Source organism: Pelmatolapia mariae, linkage group LG23 (genome assembly GCF_036321145.2).
Source record: "Pelmatolapia mariae isolate MD_Pm_ZW linkage group LG23, Pm_UMD_F_2, whole genome shotgun sequence".
In the NCBI taxonomy this organism is placed as follows: Eukaryota; Metazoa; Chordata; class Actinopteri; order Cichliformes; family Cichlidae; genus Pelmatolapia; species Pelmatolapia mariae.
In genome coordinates, this window is record NC_086246.1 from 48196784 (window position 1) to 48218880 (window position 22097).

General features: G+C 39.9%; 1 protein-coding gene across 1 annotated transcript in view; it reads right to left on the reverse strand.

The window, feature by feature from the left end:
* Positions 1–22097, reverse strand: part of trabd2b (TraB domain containing 2B) — a 68185-nt gene that overhangs the window by 18987 nt on the left and 27101 nt on the right. The window contains exons 3-4 of the mRNA XM_063467135.1: positions 10744–10890; positions 5341–5515 (exon numbers count right to left, since the gene is read on the reverse strand). Coding sequence (XP_063323205.1) covers positions 5341–5515; positions 10744–10890 — 322 coding nt within the window. The remainder of the gene's footprint in view (positions 1–5340; positions 5516–10743; positions 10891–22097) is intronic.

The window sequence follows — 22097 nt, forward strand, 5'->3', positions numbered from 1 at the left end:
GAAAACAGGTTACTAATGAGTGTTATTAGTATATTATATGTCTACAGTACAGTCATTGGTTAAGAATCAAACAATGTACGTGTATTTTGTGAATTATTTATTTGGAGGTGTCATTATCAACCACCGATATCATAAAGTCTTGGCCCAACAGTAGGCTTCAGTGAGACAGTAAAACCTCTCAGTCAGTTTCTTTTATATTGCCTGGGATAATTTAATTATGCCTGCTGGAATTTATATAAATAACCTGAAAAATGTCCGTTATAACATGCACTCGCAAATGTGTGTGCAGAATTCAAAACTGAGAGCAGAGCAATAGAGGAAAAAAAATCTTTTTGCAGTTAAAAAAGCGTACATTTTATCCATAAAGGAACTTGTACTACAAGAAGGTGTAGGTGTGCAGTGAAAGCAAGGGCATGGGGGAGGCTGAGAGGTAAGGTGCTGAGCTGAGCAGAGATGGATTTCCTGACTGAACCACTTAATACACACATCGTATACTTTAATTACCCTGTGAAAAGGAAAAAAAATAACTATGACATCTGTAACTTTAGAGGGGCTTGACCTGAGAGGTGCTCTTGCTCGTTCTCACACAAGTTCTGTTTGTCCACTACATTCTAGACATAGTTAATGCTAGAAGTAAGTGATCCAAGGCAAATGCTGCTGAAAACGGCTCCTAGTATGTATCTGCTGTAAAGCATAAATATGAAAACACCCACTCGACATGAACAGACATGAGCACACATCATAGCTCTGTCAGAAACAGTTCCATGTTAAGATTATTCCATTTTGTCATCCACAAAAAAAATGCTGTGAAGTAAGGCATATAGTCCACTGCCTTCAGTTTTTTCAGTTTAAAACACGTCATGTTAATGCGAATTTTGAGATCTAACCATAAAGATTGGATTTTATGTGATCGCATTATTGCACGCCCACGTTTGGCCTGAAAGTAGCTGTAATTCATCTCCCTGGGCTGACTTTATTTTATATGTCTGGATAATCTTAACCCTCACACCCCCCGTCTTCTTAATTTCCCTTTATTACTCAAACTATGGTCTGTGGTTAGATTATAATTAGACCATAAGCAGAACACCATTCACAAAGCAGGCCTGCTCACCTCAAGAGGTTTTGAAAATCTTCAAGGGAAATGTGGGCAGGGCCAAATTTCTGGGAGCCAGTGTCGTCACTTAATACGTTCTGGCATCACTGAGTGATAAAATTTCATGTTTGGTTACAACCAGTGGGAAACTGGGACTAAAAGGGACAGTTACAGGACTGTAAAGACATGAGTCAATATCCTGAACACAGATATAAGACATGAGGATGTGGAAGCCTTCTGCTTAGAGCATGAGAAAGGTGGTTTGTTGCCTGAAAACAGAACTTAAGTCTTATTAGTTGTGGTCACTAGTAGCAGTATTTATGGCCTGTCACTATAAGAGTAAAAATTTGTGTGGTGATATTATTGAAATATTTCGGTGGAAAATATTTAATCTTCATAACGTTCTTTGAAACTCAATACTGAGTAAAAGTTTTGAGCCATCCCTCGTTTCTTTATATAGTTCACTGGGATTCTTAAAGGACATTCAAAGCTCTTCTTTTGATATTGGCTGCCTTTCGTTCTGTTCTCTGTCAAGATGATCCCACACTGCTTCAATAATGTTAAGGTCCAGGCTCTGGGGAGGCCAGTTCATAACTGATAGTCTTCCATTGTGTGTTTTTCTGCCCAAGTATGCTTTTACTGCATTGGCAGTGTGTGTGGGATCATTGTCATACTGGAAAATAAAGCTACTGCCAGTCCGGCACTTTCCAAATGTTAATGCACGGTGAATCCAAATTTGACGATACTTTTCTGTGTTCATACTTCCACCAATTTTGACAAGATCCCCAAAACCATTGGCTGAAATTCAGCCCCAAACAATGACAGAGCCTCCACTGTGTTTTATAGAGTGTAGTTCCTTTCTCCTGATCTCCCCAGCACATGTTGATGATGGCTTGTTGACAGCGACCCTTCCACTGAGACCTCAGTGACCAGTAGATGCATCATCTGAAGGGTCAGATTCATCTGTCAGGTCCTCAGAGATGCATCTGCTGGATTTTTTCTTCTACTGTAACATTACTGTAGTTGCCGATCTGCTGTAGATAATTTTTAGGCCCAACATAAAAAAACAAACAAACCAAAAAGCACTCATCTGAAAAAGGTCAGGTACAAGGACTGAACTGAAAATCAGTGAAAAAGCAGTCAATTTGCAAAGAAAATCCTTTAAGCACCTTTATAAAGCCTGGAGAGCTATTACCTGGAGAAAATCCAAAAAGTCTGGTCCCTTGGAAACAAAATATAAAAAAAGTGGGGGTGGCTTAAGACTATTGAACAGTATTGTATAACTTTGTGTCCTATTGAACTCCCCTTTATTTACACATACTATATTTATCTAAGTTTCAAATAGCATCTATGTTTTATGGCTTCCACTGTGCTAGGTTTGACAAATTTCTCTAAAAGTTAGTAATAATTCATCAAAAGTATTCTGTAACGGTGTGACGGATGGAACAGTCCTGTAAAATTCCATACTGTAATTACTCAGTATTTCCAATTTAGTGTCACTGTTTTTGAAGAAAGGATCTGTAGTACGAGCACATAATTAGCTGCTGCTATAATAAATCAAACACTAATTACATACAGATTGTGAACAGCAAATTGACGTAACATACAGCAGGAATTTCCTCTGCTCTTTCACATACATATATATGCTCTTCACGGACTGATACCTGTTTTTTTTCCAAAGCCTTGACTGAGACTTCTGTGTTTATTGTATGTGTGAGTGAATGTGCTTATTTGTACATGTTATAAAGTACGCACTTGTATACATGTCCACTAATCTTAGTGTATGCATGTTTGTGGAGTGTGTGTGTGTGTGTGTGTGTGTGTGTGTGTGCGTGTGTGTGTGTGTGTGTGTGTGTGTGTGTGTGTGTGTGTGTGTGTGTGTGTGGACCCTGCAGTCTAACTGTAATGGTTCCTATCACTTCACACCTGCTGTCACTTTGTTACACACAAGCCTAAAGCGTGCAGGTGACCTGAAACACATGTTCACCTCATATCTATCCAGGCCACGTGGAACACACTGGAAAGTTAACACAAAATGTTTAATAGAGACTAATCTTGAACCTAAAGCTGCATTAAAAATAAATTTTAATTGACTTAATAGACCAAACATGCACATTCACAATCGTGGCTTTAACTGTCCGAGATAATTTAAGACCCAGATTTTCCTCAACATCCTGGAAAAGATATATATATGTAATAAATAGCATTATTATATAGCATTAAAGCAGTGAGGGATGAATAATTTCAGTTTTATGTGCTGCAAACCAGTGTTTTACTCTTATTCAGAATTCTTGCTATGAACTGCTGGTAGTCTGTTTAATGTAAGCTGGCTTAGTCTGACACTCAGCCACACATGCTGACATATTTAGTTACAGATGGCTTCTTTACTGAGCACCATCATTTTCTCAGCACTGCCCCTCTGCTCATTTAGTTACTGTATACAAACTCACGTCGAGGAATTCCTTTGTGAAAAACACTCATTTTAGATGGTGAATTTAGAAATATGTGCCTTGGCAGAGGTTCACTCAAACGTTGGAAAATAGTTTTCACATTCTCTCACTCTTTTTCAATGTTTTCTATACACAACATAACAAACTGTGACAGGTAAAGTGAATGACATCTCTTTAAAATGCAATGTTCTGCTGAGAAAGCTTAGATCTACTTTAACATGTAACACCTGCCAAACTGCTCAGAAGTAGCTAAAGAAACAAGAAGAAGAGCCCAGAGATTGACCCCTACATTTCCTGAAAACCCCAATCCACAACCAAAAAGATGCATTGCCAACATCCTGTGCCAGACACCACAGGACAGCCTTCAGAATTCCCTGGTCCATGCCCTGAGGCTTCAAAGCTGTTTTAGCACCACAAAGGGATCTGCACAATGTTAGGCAGATGGTTTTTAATGATATGACAGACTGCTCTATATACCAGTCGTGTTGTGTCGGGGCAAGGCAGGTGGGCATTGCTTGCCCAATGAAATCTACAATTAAATATAGACACCATAAGTGTCTGCCATTGCTCTTTTGCATCCACCCTTTAAATTACTGCCATCTTGTGGTAACAATTTGTCTCATCTTTCCTCCGCTTGCCTCCAATTCCACTAGAATCTGTAGGGCATCTCAATTTTATGGGTGTTCCCCATTAACAGTAGCTTGAATTGGGCGAGATGAGAGATCAGCAGCTTCTTCTGGTTATTTGTACACTCACATTGTGGATAAACCTTTTCTTTAATGGATGACTGATGGGAGACTAAAATGCAGTATCTTTGCTTCTCTTTTTGTAAAAGTCACCACATGCCACTGATATATTTTTTTTCTTCATGTATGTACACCATTTATTATTTAGTAATATTACAGAAATTCCTTTCTCCACAGAGTCTGAGCACAAATACTAACTTACAGTGTTCAGCCACATCTGCACGGACACACACATATGGTGCAACAGTGGCCCTGTCCAAACTGCACAAAGAGCAGAGGGAGTAACAATGCTCAAAGAAAGGAGCTAGGCATTCAGTATTAATCATTCACTGTGGCACACACACTCGCATGCATGCACATACACACATCCTAGAGGTAGCGCCACCCTTTTTCAAATGCACGCAGGCACACAGCCGTACAGTAAACAAAGACCCACCACCTGTTTCTGTGGGCAAACACATGTGTTTGTATATTCTCACACGTACACACACACACACACACACACTACAGATGTATACACACACACACACACACACACACATTTTCCTTAGGACACACTACACTATTCAGGAAACATTACCAGCATTAGCCAGGAATGCTAATTGAAACAAACAACTCACAGTTTCTTCATTTCTGAGATGGGAGTTGGCTGTAATCGAGACTTCTGTGTATGTGTGTGCACGTGTGTGTACACTTGGACAGATTCACAGTTTGAGAATGCCAGAGATCTGGGAACTATTGTACACTATTATTGTCCTGCTTTTTTTCTCCAGTTTTGCTTTCAAGCAGAAAAGAGAGCAAATTTGTTCACCATAAACACACATTAAAACTGACAGATTCTCTGTTCCAGACCAAAGTAAACCTGATCTATTCCATTTTTCAGTTACATGCAAATGCCTACTCCCTGGAGTTGCTCTCAACATGTAGAATAGAGAAGAATCTCGTAACCAGCAGATCAAAGGTCATTGCGTGAGTTCCTATAACATTAAATTTATTTCTGCAGCATTAAACCGATACTATCCTACAAATCTAATCTGTCTAAGAGTCTTACCTGCACCGAAAGCAAAAAAGAAAGTCTGGTTGGGATTTCTCTGAAGCAGGGCAGAAACTCGTCGTGCCATTCGTTCATTGCGTTTGTAGATCAGCTCCTGGCGGAAGTAGCTGTCAATCTGCTGAGCCGTCATGCGGTCATGAGCTGGCAAAGAACTGTTGATGAAGTGAGGCAGCTGAAAGAAAGAAAAAGACCGTGAGAAAAAGGACTTTCAAAGCCTTTGTGGTAAAAATCCATGGCAGAATTAATAGTAAATGAATCACTCAAATTTTAAATAAAACATAAAAAGAAAGAAAGAGCGTTAAAGAAAAGTGGGATGGAAAGAAAGAAGAGGGCTGAATGGTGGTGTTGGTGCCCATGTGAGTGTGACACCTGGCAGCCTGAAGTGTTTCTGATGTGACAGCTTGACAGAAACTGACCAGCGCAGCGCCCTGCGCTGTAGACTGATTTTTACATGAGAAAGCATTAATAAATGAAGGAGTGGGAAGGAGAAGTGTCAGCGCCATCTGTGTGTGTATATAGGTTTAACATTTCTGTGTGCGTGTGTGTGTGTGTGTGTGTATGACGAAAACTGTTTACACAAATGTGTTTATAGGTGTGGTATGTGCGCTACATGAAAGACACTACAAGTGTGTATGCCTATGTGTATGTGTATATATTGTGAAGTGTAAATGTGTTTAATTACTGTTTGATACATTAGGAGCCAGACAGACAGAGAGACCTGGCTCTGTTCCACTTTTTCCTCCATCAGTGGATTCATCAGGTCGTTAATCTGTGAAGATGAGTGGGGGGGTTGGAGGTGGACTCAGGATTTGAGATGTCCAGTTCCTTAAGCCCTAGGATAGAAAATGTATCTCTCTGTATCTTGCCCTCCTTATATGACTTGAATACATACTTTTAGATTGATTCCCTCTATAGATCTATCACACACTGACAGTAATAAGGATATTTTTGTAAATGTAAGCACTATTGTCCTAGTGAGCTAGATTTTTTCCCAATTTCTCTCATTACATTCCAAGGTAAATAAAAATCTGCCATTACAAGAAAATTGGAATTCCATGGAAAGGCTTTTCTCCTTGGCTGGTTATTTACTAAGGGTCTAGTTATAAGCTCTTCTTTACTTACAGAGGACACAGTGTAAGCAACAGAGATCAAGTGATGAAGATCTTATTTAGTTAGTAAAGTTGTTAGCAGTTTGTGCCACTCAGCGGCTGATTTAATTACTTAAGAAAGTGATTACTATGCAGTCACACTAATATAAACTAATCATTACCTAACAGTTTGTTATTATATCTTCCAGTCTGTTCTGTACAAAGTCATTGTATATAGCCCAATCTTACTTTTAAGTAGGACAGATTTAAATAATGGTGGGAATGTAGAAACAAAGAGGTTGGTTTTCATACTCTCTCTACACATATGCAGATGTGTTTAATCTGGATTTGTATTTAACTGTGACAAGGAACACTCATGCAAGCATACTATTGCTGTCTAGAACTGAGCTACAAGTTTACACAACAGTAGAACAGCTGCAAATGGTGCGTAAATTAGCATGTGTATGTGTGTGTGTCAGGCCTGAATACATGAGGGGATTTATTGTACCACATGTGAACGAGGTGCTCTTCAGAATCCATCCAAAATCTATATGATGTTTCCTTTCAGTCATACCGTCTCAGTCTGTTTTGATTCATACTTCAATTATCTTAATTTACAACAGAACATTGGATAAATTTCATTTGTTTGTTACACAAATATACATTTCCATTAGTAAACATTTTCTCATGCCAGGATTTAAAGGTTTGTCATTTTTTCCATAGTCTACAGTTGGAATATATATTACTCTGCTTTTCTATAAATGTCTCATACTATTATTAGATCCACAAGCAAGATCATTTTTGTTCTCAGCTAAAAAACAAATCTTCACTGCTTCATTAACCTTCAGGAAGTTATGGAAATTTTTGTAAATATATTTTACAAATGTGATAAACTTCATCATGTACTACCACTTCCAGTGGCGATATTTCTTTATGTACTGTTATATTGTAATATTAGTAAAAATAAAGGCCAGGTGCTGAAAGGAAGTTTTACGTAAGTGCTGTCCATAAACCTAAGTCATTTCCACACATGTACTGAAGCCCTGATCTTTTCTAGGTCTCGCAAGACGGAGCCACATGTGAGAACTCAAATGTCTCACGCAGTCAAATCATACATTTGTTGTTTTCAACCTGCCAGAACACTTCTACAGAGTTTGTACAATGTTGGCCTGAACTGATGTATAAACCAAGCAGATCATATCAATACTTCATTTACTGCTGGTAAATTGGTGTCATATGCACTGCCTCATACATGAATACATCTATCCAGGCAGCTACCTTAGCTAAACCACACAGTGTATTTGCCGCAGCGCAGTGGACTATTCCTTCGGGTTTGCTACATGTGACAAAGGACAGCTTTGGAAAATATCTTTGCCTCATTCTTCAGAAACTATGAAAAGTTTATGTGTGAAAACAGTTTTAGAATAAAAGAACAAGAAAAGAACCTTTCCCTCAAATTCAGGGTCTGATTAAATTTGAACGGTTTGTATGCCACTGAATTAAAATATGTGCTTTTTGTTATAACCCAGCAGTAGAACAAAAAGGCAGAAAGAAACAAAAGCGCATTCACACAATTATCTGTAGCCCAAGGCCTTTTTTATCTGTGTTTTGTCAGGGTGAATGACGCAGGTTTATCCAGATTGACAGCTCTACGTGATTCATAAATAAAATAATGCAGACTTGGAAGAAAGTTATGGAAACATTTAAAGAGAGAGCTGAAGAAAAAGGTGCAGAAAGACTTCATGGCTGATGAGTGAGGATCGTGTGAGTGTTTCAAGACAAGGAAAAAAAGGGTTCGGTCAAGGTAGGAGTGTAACGGTAAACGCAGATAAGTTATCACATGAAAAGCCATTAGCTGCTCTCCATCCCAACGTCCACAGGAAACACAGAGTGACAGCAAGATATTTTCTCCCTTCCCCACCACTGGTACTGCTCTGCACTCATGTTCTCGTACATATCCTGCCAGCCGTTTACTTCTATTTTTTCCTTTCCCTTCAGATTCAGCTGTTTGAAATCCCCTTTCTCTTCTCTTCTGTTCTTTCTTCAGTTTTTCTTCTGTCTCACTTGTACTCTGTTTTTCTGACGAATTTGGGACCAGTTGAATGCTGAAACACATTAACCTCTCTTACACCATTTCACTCAGTTGTGGTCTCTGGCCTGCCATCGGCCTCTTTCTTATTTGAAGAAGATTGAGCTGAAAGAGCATCAGGGGTGTTGGTGAGGGGGCCACTGGATTAAGTCCTATCTATCAAAAAACACCTGTCCTTTTACAGCTCTGGAAGCTCACATTCACACAGACACACAAACCTGCAATAGATCATTAGGCTACAGAAGTGGGCTCTGAAGTCAGGTGTCTGATTGCTGTAGCATATGTTGGGGAATGTTAATACATGTTATTATGACATGAGGAGCAGGGGCAAACTGGTATGAGTTAAACTGCAGGTGAAATTGTGGCTAACAAGCCCTTCATGGCTCACAGGAAGACAAAGGTGTATAAAAGCAGACAATGAGAGAGACAGGCATAGAAACACGGAGAAAAAAAAGCAAACGCATGTCATTTGTCAGCACTGAATTGTAAAGGCATTGTGAGTTTATGTGTACAGTAAATTGTGTGTATTTTTTCATATAGTGTGTGTCTCTAGTGGATATGATGTGGAATCTCCGCAGTCGAGCAGTGAGTTGAGGTTACATGGTCTTTTGGGTTTAATGGGACTTAAGGATCAGTGAGGGAGGTTGACACAGCATAATTGACTTATGAGGAGAGCTTTTGAGCAAATCTGCATTCAAGGGCAGAGATGGATTGAGAGCCACTACATGTTGTGTCTACCACATGTATGTGTGTGTGTGTGTGTGTGTGTGTGTGTGTGTGTGCGTGCGTGTACTTAATACCGAATGGCCTCTTGACAGCTGTGTATGAAGACTGATTAAGAGACCATCACCAAAGGAGCAAAGGCTATGTTAGGAAATAAGTTGGAGGAGGTTAGATGGTGTATTTACAGTGGAGTCCAGAGCTATTAAAGTGTCAGACTATCAAGTAACTTGAGGCTGAGAAGGATTAATATGGCAATGTGCAGATTTGTGGAATTGATGTGTAAGCCCAAAAGTTTGAGGTGACGATAGTGTAATGGCACAGAAGTGGGTATGAGAAGTTTGCCAACTCAAATCGAGGATCTGACAGATTCAAGTTCTGAACACTGTTACAGATGTTTTGCTACCACTAGCTAGTATTTTCTGTGAGGATTTTTAGTGAATCAGGAACGATAAGTAGACGATTCCCTTTTCCAGCAAAACATAGCTAACTTAGAAGTTCAAAGGTTCACGTTTTCTGCTTTAAAAAATTGCAAAGTTAATGAATAAATATTTTGGTAGTTTAAAATTCTGCAAATGAATTTAAGAAAGTTGTCTTTGATGGTTAAAAGTTTACACCAGGGTATCAAAGCAAGTCTCACTTGCATGATACCTTAGGTCACTATTAAAAAAGAAAGAAAAAGTCAGTGACATGACCTAAAACACATATTCATATAGTTTAACATATTTTTATGACTGGAAGCAAACCTGGAGCCATTCATCATTGTTTGGCAGCGAATGCAGGTTCCCATTCTTTTCAGTTCTTTCGATAGAAAAAGAATGAACGTGTAAGTCTGCAGCTTAAATATAGTGTGCAGAGGATGATGTTACATGCACAGGTGTGATTAATCTGGTAAACTGTACTGCACTGAGTATGCAAGTGAGTGAACTAAAAATTGAGATCAGTGCAAAGTCTTCAAAACAGTTAGCTCTTAGTTTGCCTAAAACTGGCTGAGAGAAATTAAAAAACTATGGATTATGTGACAGTACATTTTAGGTCATGTTACTTAGTAATGCAAAAGTAATCAAATTAGTTACTTTGTCCGATAAGTGATTATGTAATGTAGAAAAGTAACTTGTAATGTGTAATATCTTACTTTTTCAGTCACAATCCTAACATTGGTAATGTGATACCAGCATGAAAGTAACTTATTATCCAATCTTTTCACTGTAGCCAAACATTACAACTTTACCAGTATGTTGCTCTGGAATTTGGAAATATGTGAGAAATGTTGTAAAACTTTGTAAGGTTTGACAAAGTGGATTAACGGTATTAGATCTTTTGTATTATGTTAGGCAGGTAATTTATTTTAGAGTCTTTATGTTGTTTCTTTTTGGCACAAAAAACTTGTTTGAACTGGTTTTGAAGAATTTTGACACAAAGCTATTGAAATCAGTCCTAAAAAGTGAACAGGAAGTGATGATATTTTTTACAATGGGGTGAGCAGTCCTTAAATGAATCAACCTGTGAGGTGTCATGGTTTAAGATGATAGCGCTGAGGTCACCACAGTTGTAGTGTGTAATGAGGTCCTCTGTGGTGTAGGAACCTTGGAGGCTGCCCGCTCGAACACCCTCGTGCTGCAGCAGCGTCTGGTTCAAGGCAAACAGCACCTACAGGTAGAGACATGGAAACATACGAAGGGTGCTGTTACTTTCTGCATCCACAATCTCAGTTTCCTCTGCTGTGCACCCAAGAGGAATTTGCCACAAACGTGTAGAAATTGTGCAGGCGTAGCCAGTGTTCCTCTTTAAAAATATATTGACCTTAATATACAATGAAGCTATTATACTCAGTGTCTGCTGCAGAATACTTATTCTTTTGCAGGGTTCTCATTTCTTTCAGGAAATTTTCATACGCTTTTCATACAAGCTGACTACAGGTAAAAGCAGACCACAAAATGCATGGCAAGGAGCCATTGACTTTTTCCTGAAGGAAAGAAAGAACAGGGAAGAAAGGTAGAGCTGAAGAGATTGAAAGAGAGAGAGGCCCTTTAAAAATAAGCCTCCTTTCTCTTTCACCAGCACCAGGTTGCAGAAAATTTATAGCACCCATTAAAATCGAAAGTAAACCCTCTTTAGAGAGAATTTATAGCGTGCAGCCGCTAGCCAGCCCAAAACCTCCACAGCTGTCCTAGACACCAGGGGTTAATCTCCCTGCTCCCACCCTCTACAATCTCACGCCACTTCTGACTGGCCTGGCAATCAAGACCGACCTGTCAGTCAGTGCTAAGCTCTCTTACAGGAACCAGAGGTGCATTTGAAAGAAAAAACTTTTTTTTCCCTGTATTGTATTGCAATTCACATAGTTCTACATTGCACCCAATAAGACAGAGGTTTCAGCTGATGTGATTACAACATCAACATACCTTCAAACTAAACCAGACTGATCCATGCCTATGATCCTAATTGCCAAGAAACCTGACTAGTGCTTTGGAAAATACTGCAGGAAGAACGTCAGCATCCAGCCCCAGATGATTTGTAGAGCAGCTTAAGACCGATACAGCTGCACAACTGATTGAGCCCCATGTCAAAAGTTTTAAGTCGTAATTCCTGCAATTAAGCAGTGTGTTTGCAATCATATATGCCCATATTGGGCACATTGCATGTTTAAACTCCATGTAACCTTTACGTTGGGATAATCACAACCAAGCTCTAAGCTCAACCTTGTGACTCTCTCTCCTTCTCTCTGAGGTCATTGTGTTTGCTAACAAGTCTTGTGGGCTCCTTTTCACTTTAATCTGCTTTTGTTTCATAATGCAAAGAGACAACTGATGAGCTAACGGCACACATAACTCTGTCATCATCCCGTTTTTTGTCTACTGCATCCTCCTCTTATCTCTCTGCCAGGGCCTGATCTCTGTGCCTTTCTTCCTGTTGTATAGCAGGAGTCAGATCTTATATATTTGCTTTGACATGTTTCATCCAGCATATTCTTCAGCTGTATCCAACACCGTGCTGTCACCCTGCCAGAGGCACATAAGAGTGCCTTGATCAAACCTGTGACCATTTCAGTTCTGTAAACATATGACTTCGAGGCTTTCTTTAGCTTATATTTTCAATTCAATTCAATTCAATTTTATTTATATAGCGCCAAATCACAACAAATGTCGCCTCAAGGCGCTTTATATTGTACAATAGATCGCACAATAATAAATACAGAGAAAAACCCAACAATCATATGACCCCCTATGAGCAAGCACTTTGGCAACAGTGGGAAGGAAAAACTCCCTTTTAACAGGAAGAAACCTCCGGCAGAACCAGGCTCAGGAAGGGGCGGGGCCATCTGCTGCGACCGGTTGGGGTGAAAGAAGGAAAACAGGATAAAGACATGCTGTCTTTTTTAACACAAGACTTCTCAAATCCAGGAGCCCCACTAGTAATGACTCTATATAACTCAATTTTTGTTTGCATCAGAAGTGAGGTTCATTGTGCTAAACTCCGGGTAATGTTGAGGTGTGATGCCAGACCCAGAGGAGCTAATGCTATCTGGTCCATCGCCAGACAGGCTAATTTTGCTGCTGTGGAAGCTGATTTTGTGCCAGTAAGTTGCCACTGCCCCAGGTCCTTGACCCGTAGGGCTCTTGGCCAGTAGGTCCTGGCCAGACTCAGGGTCAGAAGCTGGCAAACCTTGCACACCTGCAAGAATTTTTGCTATGCAGCCAACTTCAATACTTTTCTTTACATAGGGCCAGACAGATCTGGACACAACTGGCGAGATGTCAAGACCATGGTTGGTTGCGTTGGTAGGGGAGATGTTATTTCAATATTGTCCCCCGGGAAGGGAAAGGAACATCTCTGCAGCTGTAACCATGGTGCTCAAGTTATGTGCTGGACTGAATGAAAGAGCACGTCAGTCACCACAGGGGACGCGAAGACGGAGAAAGAGGCAGTGAGAGGAAAAACGCAAACATTCCCTCTGTGTGTGTGTGTGTGTGTGCGCGCGCGCGTTGACTGACAGAGTGGGTGTTCTCACACTGAAGTGATCCACACACTCTGACAGACCAACTTTTTTATAGCCAGACCTTTTCAAAATAACGAATACTGACCGTTTTCACCACATAGTTTACTACTGCAGGTCTAAGTTCTCTTTTTTCTAATCTCTTCTAATACATGCGTGCGAAACTCCAATTGTAATTAAATAAAAGCTTTATAAGAACAAAGCTGGAAGGAGAAGGGCACATGGATAGTCTTGGAACCTGCAATCTGAGTTCAGCACTCCAAAAATTCATTAGCAAGCTTTGGAGGGAAAACAGAGAGCAGGGGTTGGGAAGGATAATGAGCATTAAAAAAAAATCCCAGAGATCTTTTTAAGTTTAAGAAAATGCCGTTTATCAACTTGTGTGTACATTACAACAACTGACCTTGAAGTGCATTAAATCCTGGCTGTTAGCTAGCAATAGTGTTAGCTTGTCTGAGGGTTTTATGGGTCTGAAGCATATAATGAGTAGGTGCCGATGACAAGGTACTGGAACTGAGAGACCTCAGTCTTGTCAACTACATCACTCCCCTCCTTTAATCTGAATTGAAGAATGTGAGTAGTGCTTATAGCTAAAGAACTGCAGAAGGAAGTGTCAGAGTGTGGAGGCCAATCTCTGAAATCTGGCAAGGAAGCAAAATATGATTTACTTGAGAAGTAAGTACACAGGAGTCACTAAAAACAAATGAAACACAGAGCAGTCATTTTATAAAGCTAAAAAAGGAAACTTGATCACATATTCATTCTGTCTGCTTCCATATTTTCTCCACCTTCTTGTCCAATCTCCTCAACTCCTTGCGTTTTGTCTCAGTAAAGCAATGACACATTGTTCCATGTTCCTGCAAACTCACAGCGAGACAACGAACAAAGGGCGAAAAGAAAGAGAGCTGAGTACAAAGGCCAAAGAGAGCTGAAAGTGTGAAAGACGAACAAAGCCTTGTTCTCTGTGATGAGCATGTGTTGCACATATGGAGGTGATTCTTCTCCAGTTGTGTAGTGGAGAGTTTGGGAAAGTGAGCATGAAATGTATGGGTAAGGCCTGGCATGGGTGTTGGCTATAACCAGGCAGCAGTCAGGTGTATTAAAGCTTAGCAAAGCCTTGCCAGCACCAGGACAGAGAGCTGAGATAGTGTGTTCCTTCACAGTGTTTCCCCTTTTTCTCTTATGTTTGTCTCTGATTGTATATAGTTGTATAGTTATGTTTTTGGCCTTGTGAACAAGGAAAACAACTCTCTGAGAAGGTAAAAACATCTAAACAGTATATACCCTACAGTTTACCATTCAGATCGCCACCAAAATGTAATGAGTTGTCATTTTTCCTCTGATAGATAATCAGAATACTTTAATAATCCCTAAGGAAATTATGTGAAGTAATTCTGTGCAAAAACTGCCCCATTTCTTAATATGTTGATTCACTCCTTATTCTGGACCCACATCAGAATTTCAAGGGTTCTTCTCCTTTACCTCTCCGCCCAATTTTATGAAATCTTGCTTGTTAGTTTTCTTTAATCTTGCTGACAGATAGTAAGACAGGCAAATGGCACTGAGAACATACCAATTCCAAGAAGAAAGGCAAAGAGCAAGGGAAATAGCAGAAAGTAATTTCCTTTTTTCCTATTTAGTCTTAGTTTCCTGCACATGACTGCTTATTTTCTAGTAGTTAAATAATGTGATTTAATATTATCCTGCGACATTATCTTTGTGAGTGAAACCAGCAGCTAACAAGAGTTAAAGATTACATAGATAAAATGACTAAAAACACATGTTGCTGCTGGTCTGTTGGTTTTGTGTGGTAATTAAAATAGAAAAATAGCAAACTGGCAGCATGCTGCAATGGTTATTATGTCACACATTCTTCCTTGTCAAAATCAAATGTCTATGTTGCCCACAATGCAACTTGACCACCTGCAGTTTGGTCTGAGGTTTGTCTACATTTCTGTGCATTGATGTGATGTCAGTATAATATGAAAAATGAGTTTCCATGAAAACCAGCTGAAGTTGGGAAAAAAAACAGCCCGAGAAGCCAGAAAATTCTGCCGCAAGAGTTGCTCTGTTTTGGCATCATATCAAAAATATGACCAATCAAATTAGATATTGTGGCTGATAGCAAGAAGATTGCGATTAGCTCGTGATATCAGTGTAAAGTGATCTAGAAGTTCAATGAACGACTTCCCGGCTCTTGAAATTGGACTATCAGAAGGGTAATAGGCTAATACAGATGCAAGTCACATTTAGCCCATCAGATATGTACGAGGAGTTCCCTTGTAATTAATTTATTGTATTAGTAAATAACTAAAAGCTTGTTGTACCTTTGGTATAAACTCAAGCCATCAGAAGAGAATGGAAATTCAGTTATTTCACACTGCTTTTATTACTGCCTGTTTAAACAGTTCCTTATAAAGAAAACAGTTCAGAGTGGTGTGTTCCCCTTGATCAATCTCTTCTCCCTGAGAGCTGCTTGTGTTTCATTACCTGAAAGAGAAGAGCTAGACCCCTGACCCAGGACAACACTGCTGGGTTTCTCTGGGCCAAGCTGGCTTCCTCCTGTGGGTTTCAGCTACTGAATACAAAAGGGGATTGGGTTCACAGCACCCTAGGGTGACTGAACGATAAAAGTAAGCAAGTTGAAATAACATCCCTACAAGGATAAGTGCACTGTCTCTTCCCTGTTCCCCAAAGAGAAGCTCCCAAAAAGATAAAAAACAACCCTTCACCCATTTTCTTTTAAACTGCACTGTATGTTTGCATGTGCATGCAGTAGTGGCGGAGCTATTTCAAAGGCCTCCAGTTGTTTAAAATTTTACCCCCCATCCAAAATCCAAAAGCACCTTGAATACATTAGTGTGGAAACATAGTGTCACACAAGACCACATCAAAGTTGTGTGGATGTTCTCGTGTGTTAGCTTCACTGTTGTTTCGCAGTTTTATCAAGGAGGCCCTCAAGACCTGATCCCCTCTTTTTCATTCCTAGAGAATCATGTAACCTGTCAGGGGCTGTAAAGGCAACATTCAAGCATAAAACTCTTATATGTAATCTCCAATGTCAGAGCATTGCCAAAATAGTTTTAATACCCTTTGGCGCCCTTTTTTTGTTGAATGTATCTTTTGCGTACTTGAAGGTAAGCAGCACTTTCAACTCGTGACATCTGGCATGAGCTACAGCAAGCCAGATCACCGCTTTCTTCCAAATCTTTATTGCAGTTAATACCCACAACAGAGACACATGCATGAACACTCCAAAAAAATATACAACCACCCATAAGCACAGATGCTAATGATTACACACACCACTCTTTGAGCAATACCTGTATACAAACCACACATTGCAGAAATCACAACACAGCACCAGTGTTAGGAATATTGCCTCTCCTTTGTCTCTGCTTCTAGTCCCACTTCCTTTTGCTCTCATTCTCCTTCTGTCTCACTAAGTCTCTCACCGTGCCTGGTCTACCTCCTGTCTCAGCCCAGGAAATCCAGGGATTACCAGAGGGACAATCCAAGTGGCAGAGGCCTGCTGCTTCCCAGCTTTCCCCTCCTTCTTCATTCCATCCCATCTGATTTCCTTTCTGAGGCAGAGGGTGGGGATTTAATCATGAGAGACATCTCTCTTTTAAGTTTGGTAAGGTAAAAAAAGAAAATAGTCTTTGACATCCACTAACAACTCGACTTTTTCTTCTCCTTCCTCCAAAGACTAGCTCAATTGTTGTCCTTCCTTTTCTTGCTCTTCTTCTCTTGTTTATCTTTTCCTATAGGCACCCACATACACACTTATTCTATATACACCCCTACAGTCTCCAGCGCCTCCTGTCTCTACACTTAATAAGCGTCTCCAGCAAATGGGGGGGTGGGTGTCGCCCCTACACTTGTCCACAAATAAACCCTGCTGTTTGACTTGGCAGCACTGCAGCTGCGCCAGTCATCCCAGCTTTCCTGCCTCCCCAGAAAACAGAGAAAATAATAAAGTATCACTTGATCCTAACTGAAAAAGCAGACAGCTGGTTCCCTCACTGTGAATGCCCACTGGTAAGTAATGTGGGGTGTGAAAGACTGTTGGAAAATTACAGAGTGAAATTGTGTTGATTTTTGTTTTCTATCAACATCAAGGTGCTGTTGAACAGGAAGACATTTGCGTGCAAAAATATGAGCACAGCACACAACAAGATTACAGGAATAATTAAAGACAGGTGGAGAAGGGGAAAACTGTCCACCCATCTGATTTCTGTCTGAAATTAATACATGTTCAAATATGCTTAGAAATTCAAAGTTTTGTTTTGCAGCTCCAACTCTGAAATGATTTACTCTCACTGCTCTCGTTTGTATCACATGTCTATGCTATCACATTGTTTGATCTGTGAATTTAGTCTGTTGAGGGCACTGGCCACCCATTCAAAATTTGTTTGCCCCCCCAGCTGCCCCACCTGGCAAGACCGCCTTATGTTGGTAATAATATTAAGAAATGTGAAAGAGAAAGAGGTAGACACCCTACAATTTAAAAAATCTTGCTTGGTTTTCATACGCACCTTTATCAGTCATATCAAGTTTAATAGCAGGAAATTAACTACACGTATATTTCTTTTCATTCCCTCTTTTTTGCCTTGTTTTTTTAAGTAACCCATATTTGACAACAGCATAATAAAACTGGAAATTCTGTTTTTGGTGTGCCACTCCAGTATTTTTAGTGCTCACCGCTATGAAAACTTGTTACGTAGTTGTTAATTAACATCATAATCTTGTCATAATGTGTCGTGCGTACTGTGGATTTAAATGAGATGTTATTGTTGTAAAATAAAAAATGAAACATTGGCGGTCTAAGGTGTCACAGGTGCACAATGCTCCAAATTAATCATTTTAGCCTGGCAGTAGGCACTTACTATGCCTACTGGTGCCGTAATATATCATACATAATTCAGGTTCTGTGGATAGAAATCGCATGCTATTTTTGTGAAATAAAAATGTCACTATGTTTTTTTGTTGGTGCTCAAAAGTTACACAGGAGTCTTTTTAGCCTGTTAACAGGTAGTCACAAGGCAACCTGATGAAGTCATAACATCTGATATGGATCAGAACATTCGCAGACCTAAGATGTACCTGTGTTCCACTTTTGGTTAACAGAGTTTTTTGTGTATTATAGTAGGTTTTCAAGCCTTGGCAGGCATCCATTTACAGGGGGTCAGAAAAACAACACACTGTTCTGTCTCTACTGAATGTTAACACCTGTTTGTGAAACAATTTTATAAGGTGGTTAAATGGTAGTGCTTCACAAGTACTTAGGACCAAAGTGGCTGAAAGTCAGTTCATGCTGTTTTTATGTAAATAAAATAACAAATTAAAATTTATATTTTTGTGTATTGAAAGTGTTCAAAATGATGTTATATTTATTGCAGCTTACATAACCTGCTAAAATGAGGGCTCTTCTGTAACTGTTAGGGTCCATAAATGATCTCTTTTGAATTCCAGTCCCTTTATAATCATTCAGAACTGGAGAAAATCACCTTCTGTATGTTTATGAGGTGCTGGGGAAACAGGTGTTGACAGCTGTTCCTTTAATGAAGCCCACAAAAGGCCTTAAAAAAGGTTTTAAATACAACTTTATTAGGCAACAAGTGAAATTGCTAATTTCATAAGTCACATAAATGTTGGAAATGAACTATATCTGAAGCGAATTAAAAGAAGCACCAACCATCAGATTTGGGTGTAATATAATAATGTCTTATCTGACTGGTAAATTTCATATGAACACAAACTGAAATGGGAAAAACAACACTGGAAGTCAGGTTGGCATCATAACATCAGAGTTATTTAGATGACAATAAGTACTTTTGATTGGTTAATTCTGACCATATAGTGACCTAGAAGTCAGATGAACAACTTTCCAACTCAGGATTTTCATGAATGTAGGGTCATGCTAATAGTGCCTAATCTTTGCCCAGGACTATTAGTACAATCAGCGAAAACCAAAGAGCTGAACAGGTCTGGTAATTAACTCATTTCTAAAACTTGTTTTCATTTAAAAATGTCTTGTTTCTGTAATTAGTCTTGTTTAAATGTGAGCGTGAATGGTTGTGGCAGATGGAATAGGCTGTCTTAGGGCAACCTATCCCTGTGACCCTGAATTGGATAAGTTGATTAAGAAAATTGATGATGGATGGAGTTAAACTTGTGAGAGTTGCTTCCTCAAATAAATTAAATCATCCACTTAACATCGGGTTTCTTAATTTGTTATAAAGAAATAAAATGAAAAGTCTTACCCTACTTAAGATGTAGACTAGATGAAGTCATTGTAACCATATCTCATCTCAAACTCACAGTCCACTTCAAACTTCACAGCCTCCTCTAATCCTAACACATTTTGCATTCACATTTTTTCCAAGGGGAAAAACTCTCATTGAATTCCATTGGATTTATCCGGCTCCATTATGATGTGTGATGCTATACAAACCAGATGAGCTGGGTCTTCTCCACAGCATGAGAAAAGAGCCGACAGAAACAGCCGTGTATGTTTAAAACATGCCTCCCCGGCCTCAAACCAGGACCCGACTACTCTCTCTTATCTTCTCCAGTCTGCTTTGGTTGGACTAATAGCTTTAGACAGTATAATTCTCTAAGAGTGATTTGTTCCTTGCAAAGTCCACATCAGAGAGCCGGCTGAAACACGAGAGCAGCAAATAATCTGCTGCATGAACATAAATTGTGTATTGGGCGAAACAATGCGTCCAGACTGAGAAACGGCAAGTGTCTGTACAGCTCGCAAGAGCTGGTGCATGTGACTGAATTCATTTCAAGAAAAGATTCCTTGCAGAGGTTTCTGTGGTTGCGTGCTCAAGTGTAGCCCTCAACCATCACAAATCATTTCTGATATTCAAATACTGTCATGCCAGGTTTGTCTATTTGATTTTTTTCCCTGTTTGAGAAATAAATTACTACTTCAGTTTTTGTGTGTATGTACACCTCAGTAGGCGTCCTACACTGACTTGTTCATATTTGCATTAGTGAACAGGCAGATTGTACTTGCAGAATGATGGACACTTTAGAGTTTAATGCAGTAGAGAGACTGGAGGTAAGTCGAGGAAAATAAGGTGGAGAGATGACTTAATGTGAGAAGAAAACAGTAAGAAAGGGGGGGAAAGGGCAGGAGGCATAATGTTAAAAAGATGAAAAACAGGACAAAAGGCCAGATGTTTACAGTTAACCAGGAGAGGTAGAAAGAAGAAAGGAAGGAGCAAACTTACTGCCCTTCACCTCCTCTTCTTTTTCTAACTCATCTGAAGTACGGATGGCTGGTTAAGTTTTCTGCTGTCACCTTCTTTTTATCTTCCCACTGCACCTCCATCCTCAGATCTGTCCCTCCATCCCTCCATGTGTACCTTCATCTTGGATCAATTCTCAAACCCTCAATCACCAGCCTTGCTCTCTTTCCCAAACCAGGTTATGTGCTTGCGGCCACAAATCTCTAGATTATATAGTTCTATCCTTCATCTGTCTCCCACACATCCCTCTCACACTCTTTCACTCTTTTCTTTCATTTGATGCCGGCTCTCCTTCCACCACTGTCACTGATCTATGTTTATTTAGCTTTCAAGTCCTTCTTCCTTCCTGTGCTTCCACATCGTACACACTTGCTCTCGGTTAAGGACCATGCACTTGTAATTCAATGCTTGTGTGTGGATGCTGTGTATTTGTGTTTCCATAAATGTCTGTCTTCACTAAAGAGTTTGTCCAAATTGCACAGTGCTCTGACTGTGTAATAGACTGGAGCAGCAGAAGTAGCAGTAAGTGGACCAGACTCTCCCCCTCTTTCTCCCTTTCGGTCACGCCTCCATTAGACTTACTGAAGCTAACGCAGCATAATCCCACACAAGCACACCATTTCATGGTAAATCAGCAGGAGAAATGTTCGATTTCATGCAAGCGATTCACTCTGCAGGAAAAACAGAGGGAGACTGTAATGTGAAATGTGCAGGCCCAAAAGAGACACAGACTGTGAACAACTGTTGTATGTGGATCGGTTTGTGTTGAATACAGGGGTGGAAATAACACTGTAAGGGAAGGTCAAGCTGCTTGATCGCTTCCAAAACTTCTGTCAGCGCATCCATGAGGAAGTTCAAATGATAATTCAGTGAGAAAAAGCTAACTTACACAGAACATGAATGAACCTCCCACCCATTCCTAACACACACACACATACACGCAAATATTTACAACCCTCCCAAATACTGCCAACCAAGGTTTGCCAGTGCTTAAAAACTGTGGGACCACCAAAGAGATTTCTGATGTGTCTGACAGACAGAACATGTGTTTAAAGTGTTGGAAAATGTATTAACTGCATCTTATCCATCACATTCTGTCCATTGTAATTTTGTGTGTGTGTGTGTGTGTGTGTGTGTGTGTGTGTGTGTGTGTGTGTGTGTGTGTGTGTGTGTGTGTGTGTGTGTGTCATTGGGATGAATGTCTTAGTTATGCTGAAGGTGTCCTTTGGCAGTGGTGCGTGATGCATGTGGTTATAGCATAACATCACTGACAGTGCTGTCTCTCCAAACTTGTAATTCTTCAGTGAGGAGACAATGACTGTTTTTTCTAGTTGTGCCAAAAAGAAAAAGGGATTTGAACCTGGGGGCTTCATCAAGGCACCAGTTTGAAAAGACACCTTGCAGCAGAATCAAGGAACTTCATAGTTATATAATTATAACAGACTAACAGTCTGTTTTCATGTCCTGGATTGACTGGGAAAATCTTGTTACAGCTAATCCACTAAATCCATTTGCACAATACATGACGAGAGATATGGCACAAACACAGACAAATACACCCACACACACACCCTTAACCAACTTCACACAGTCTT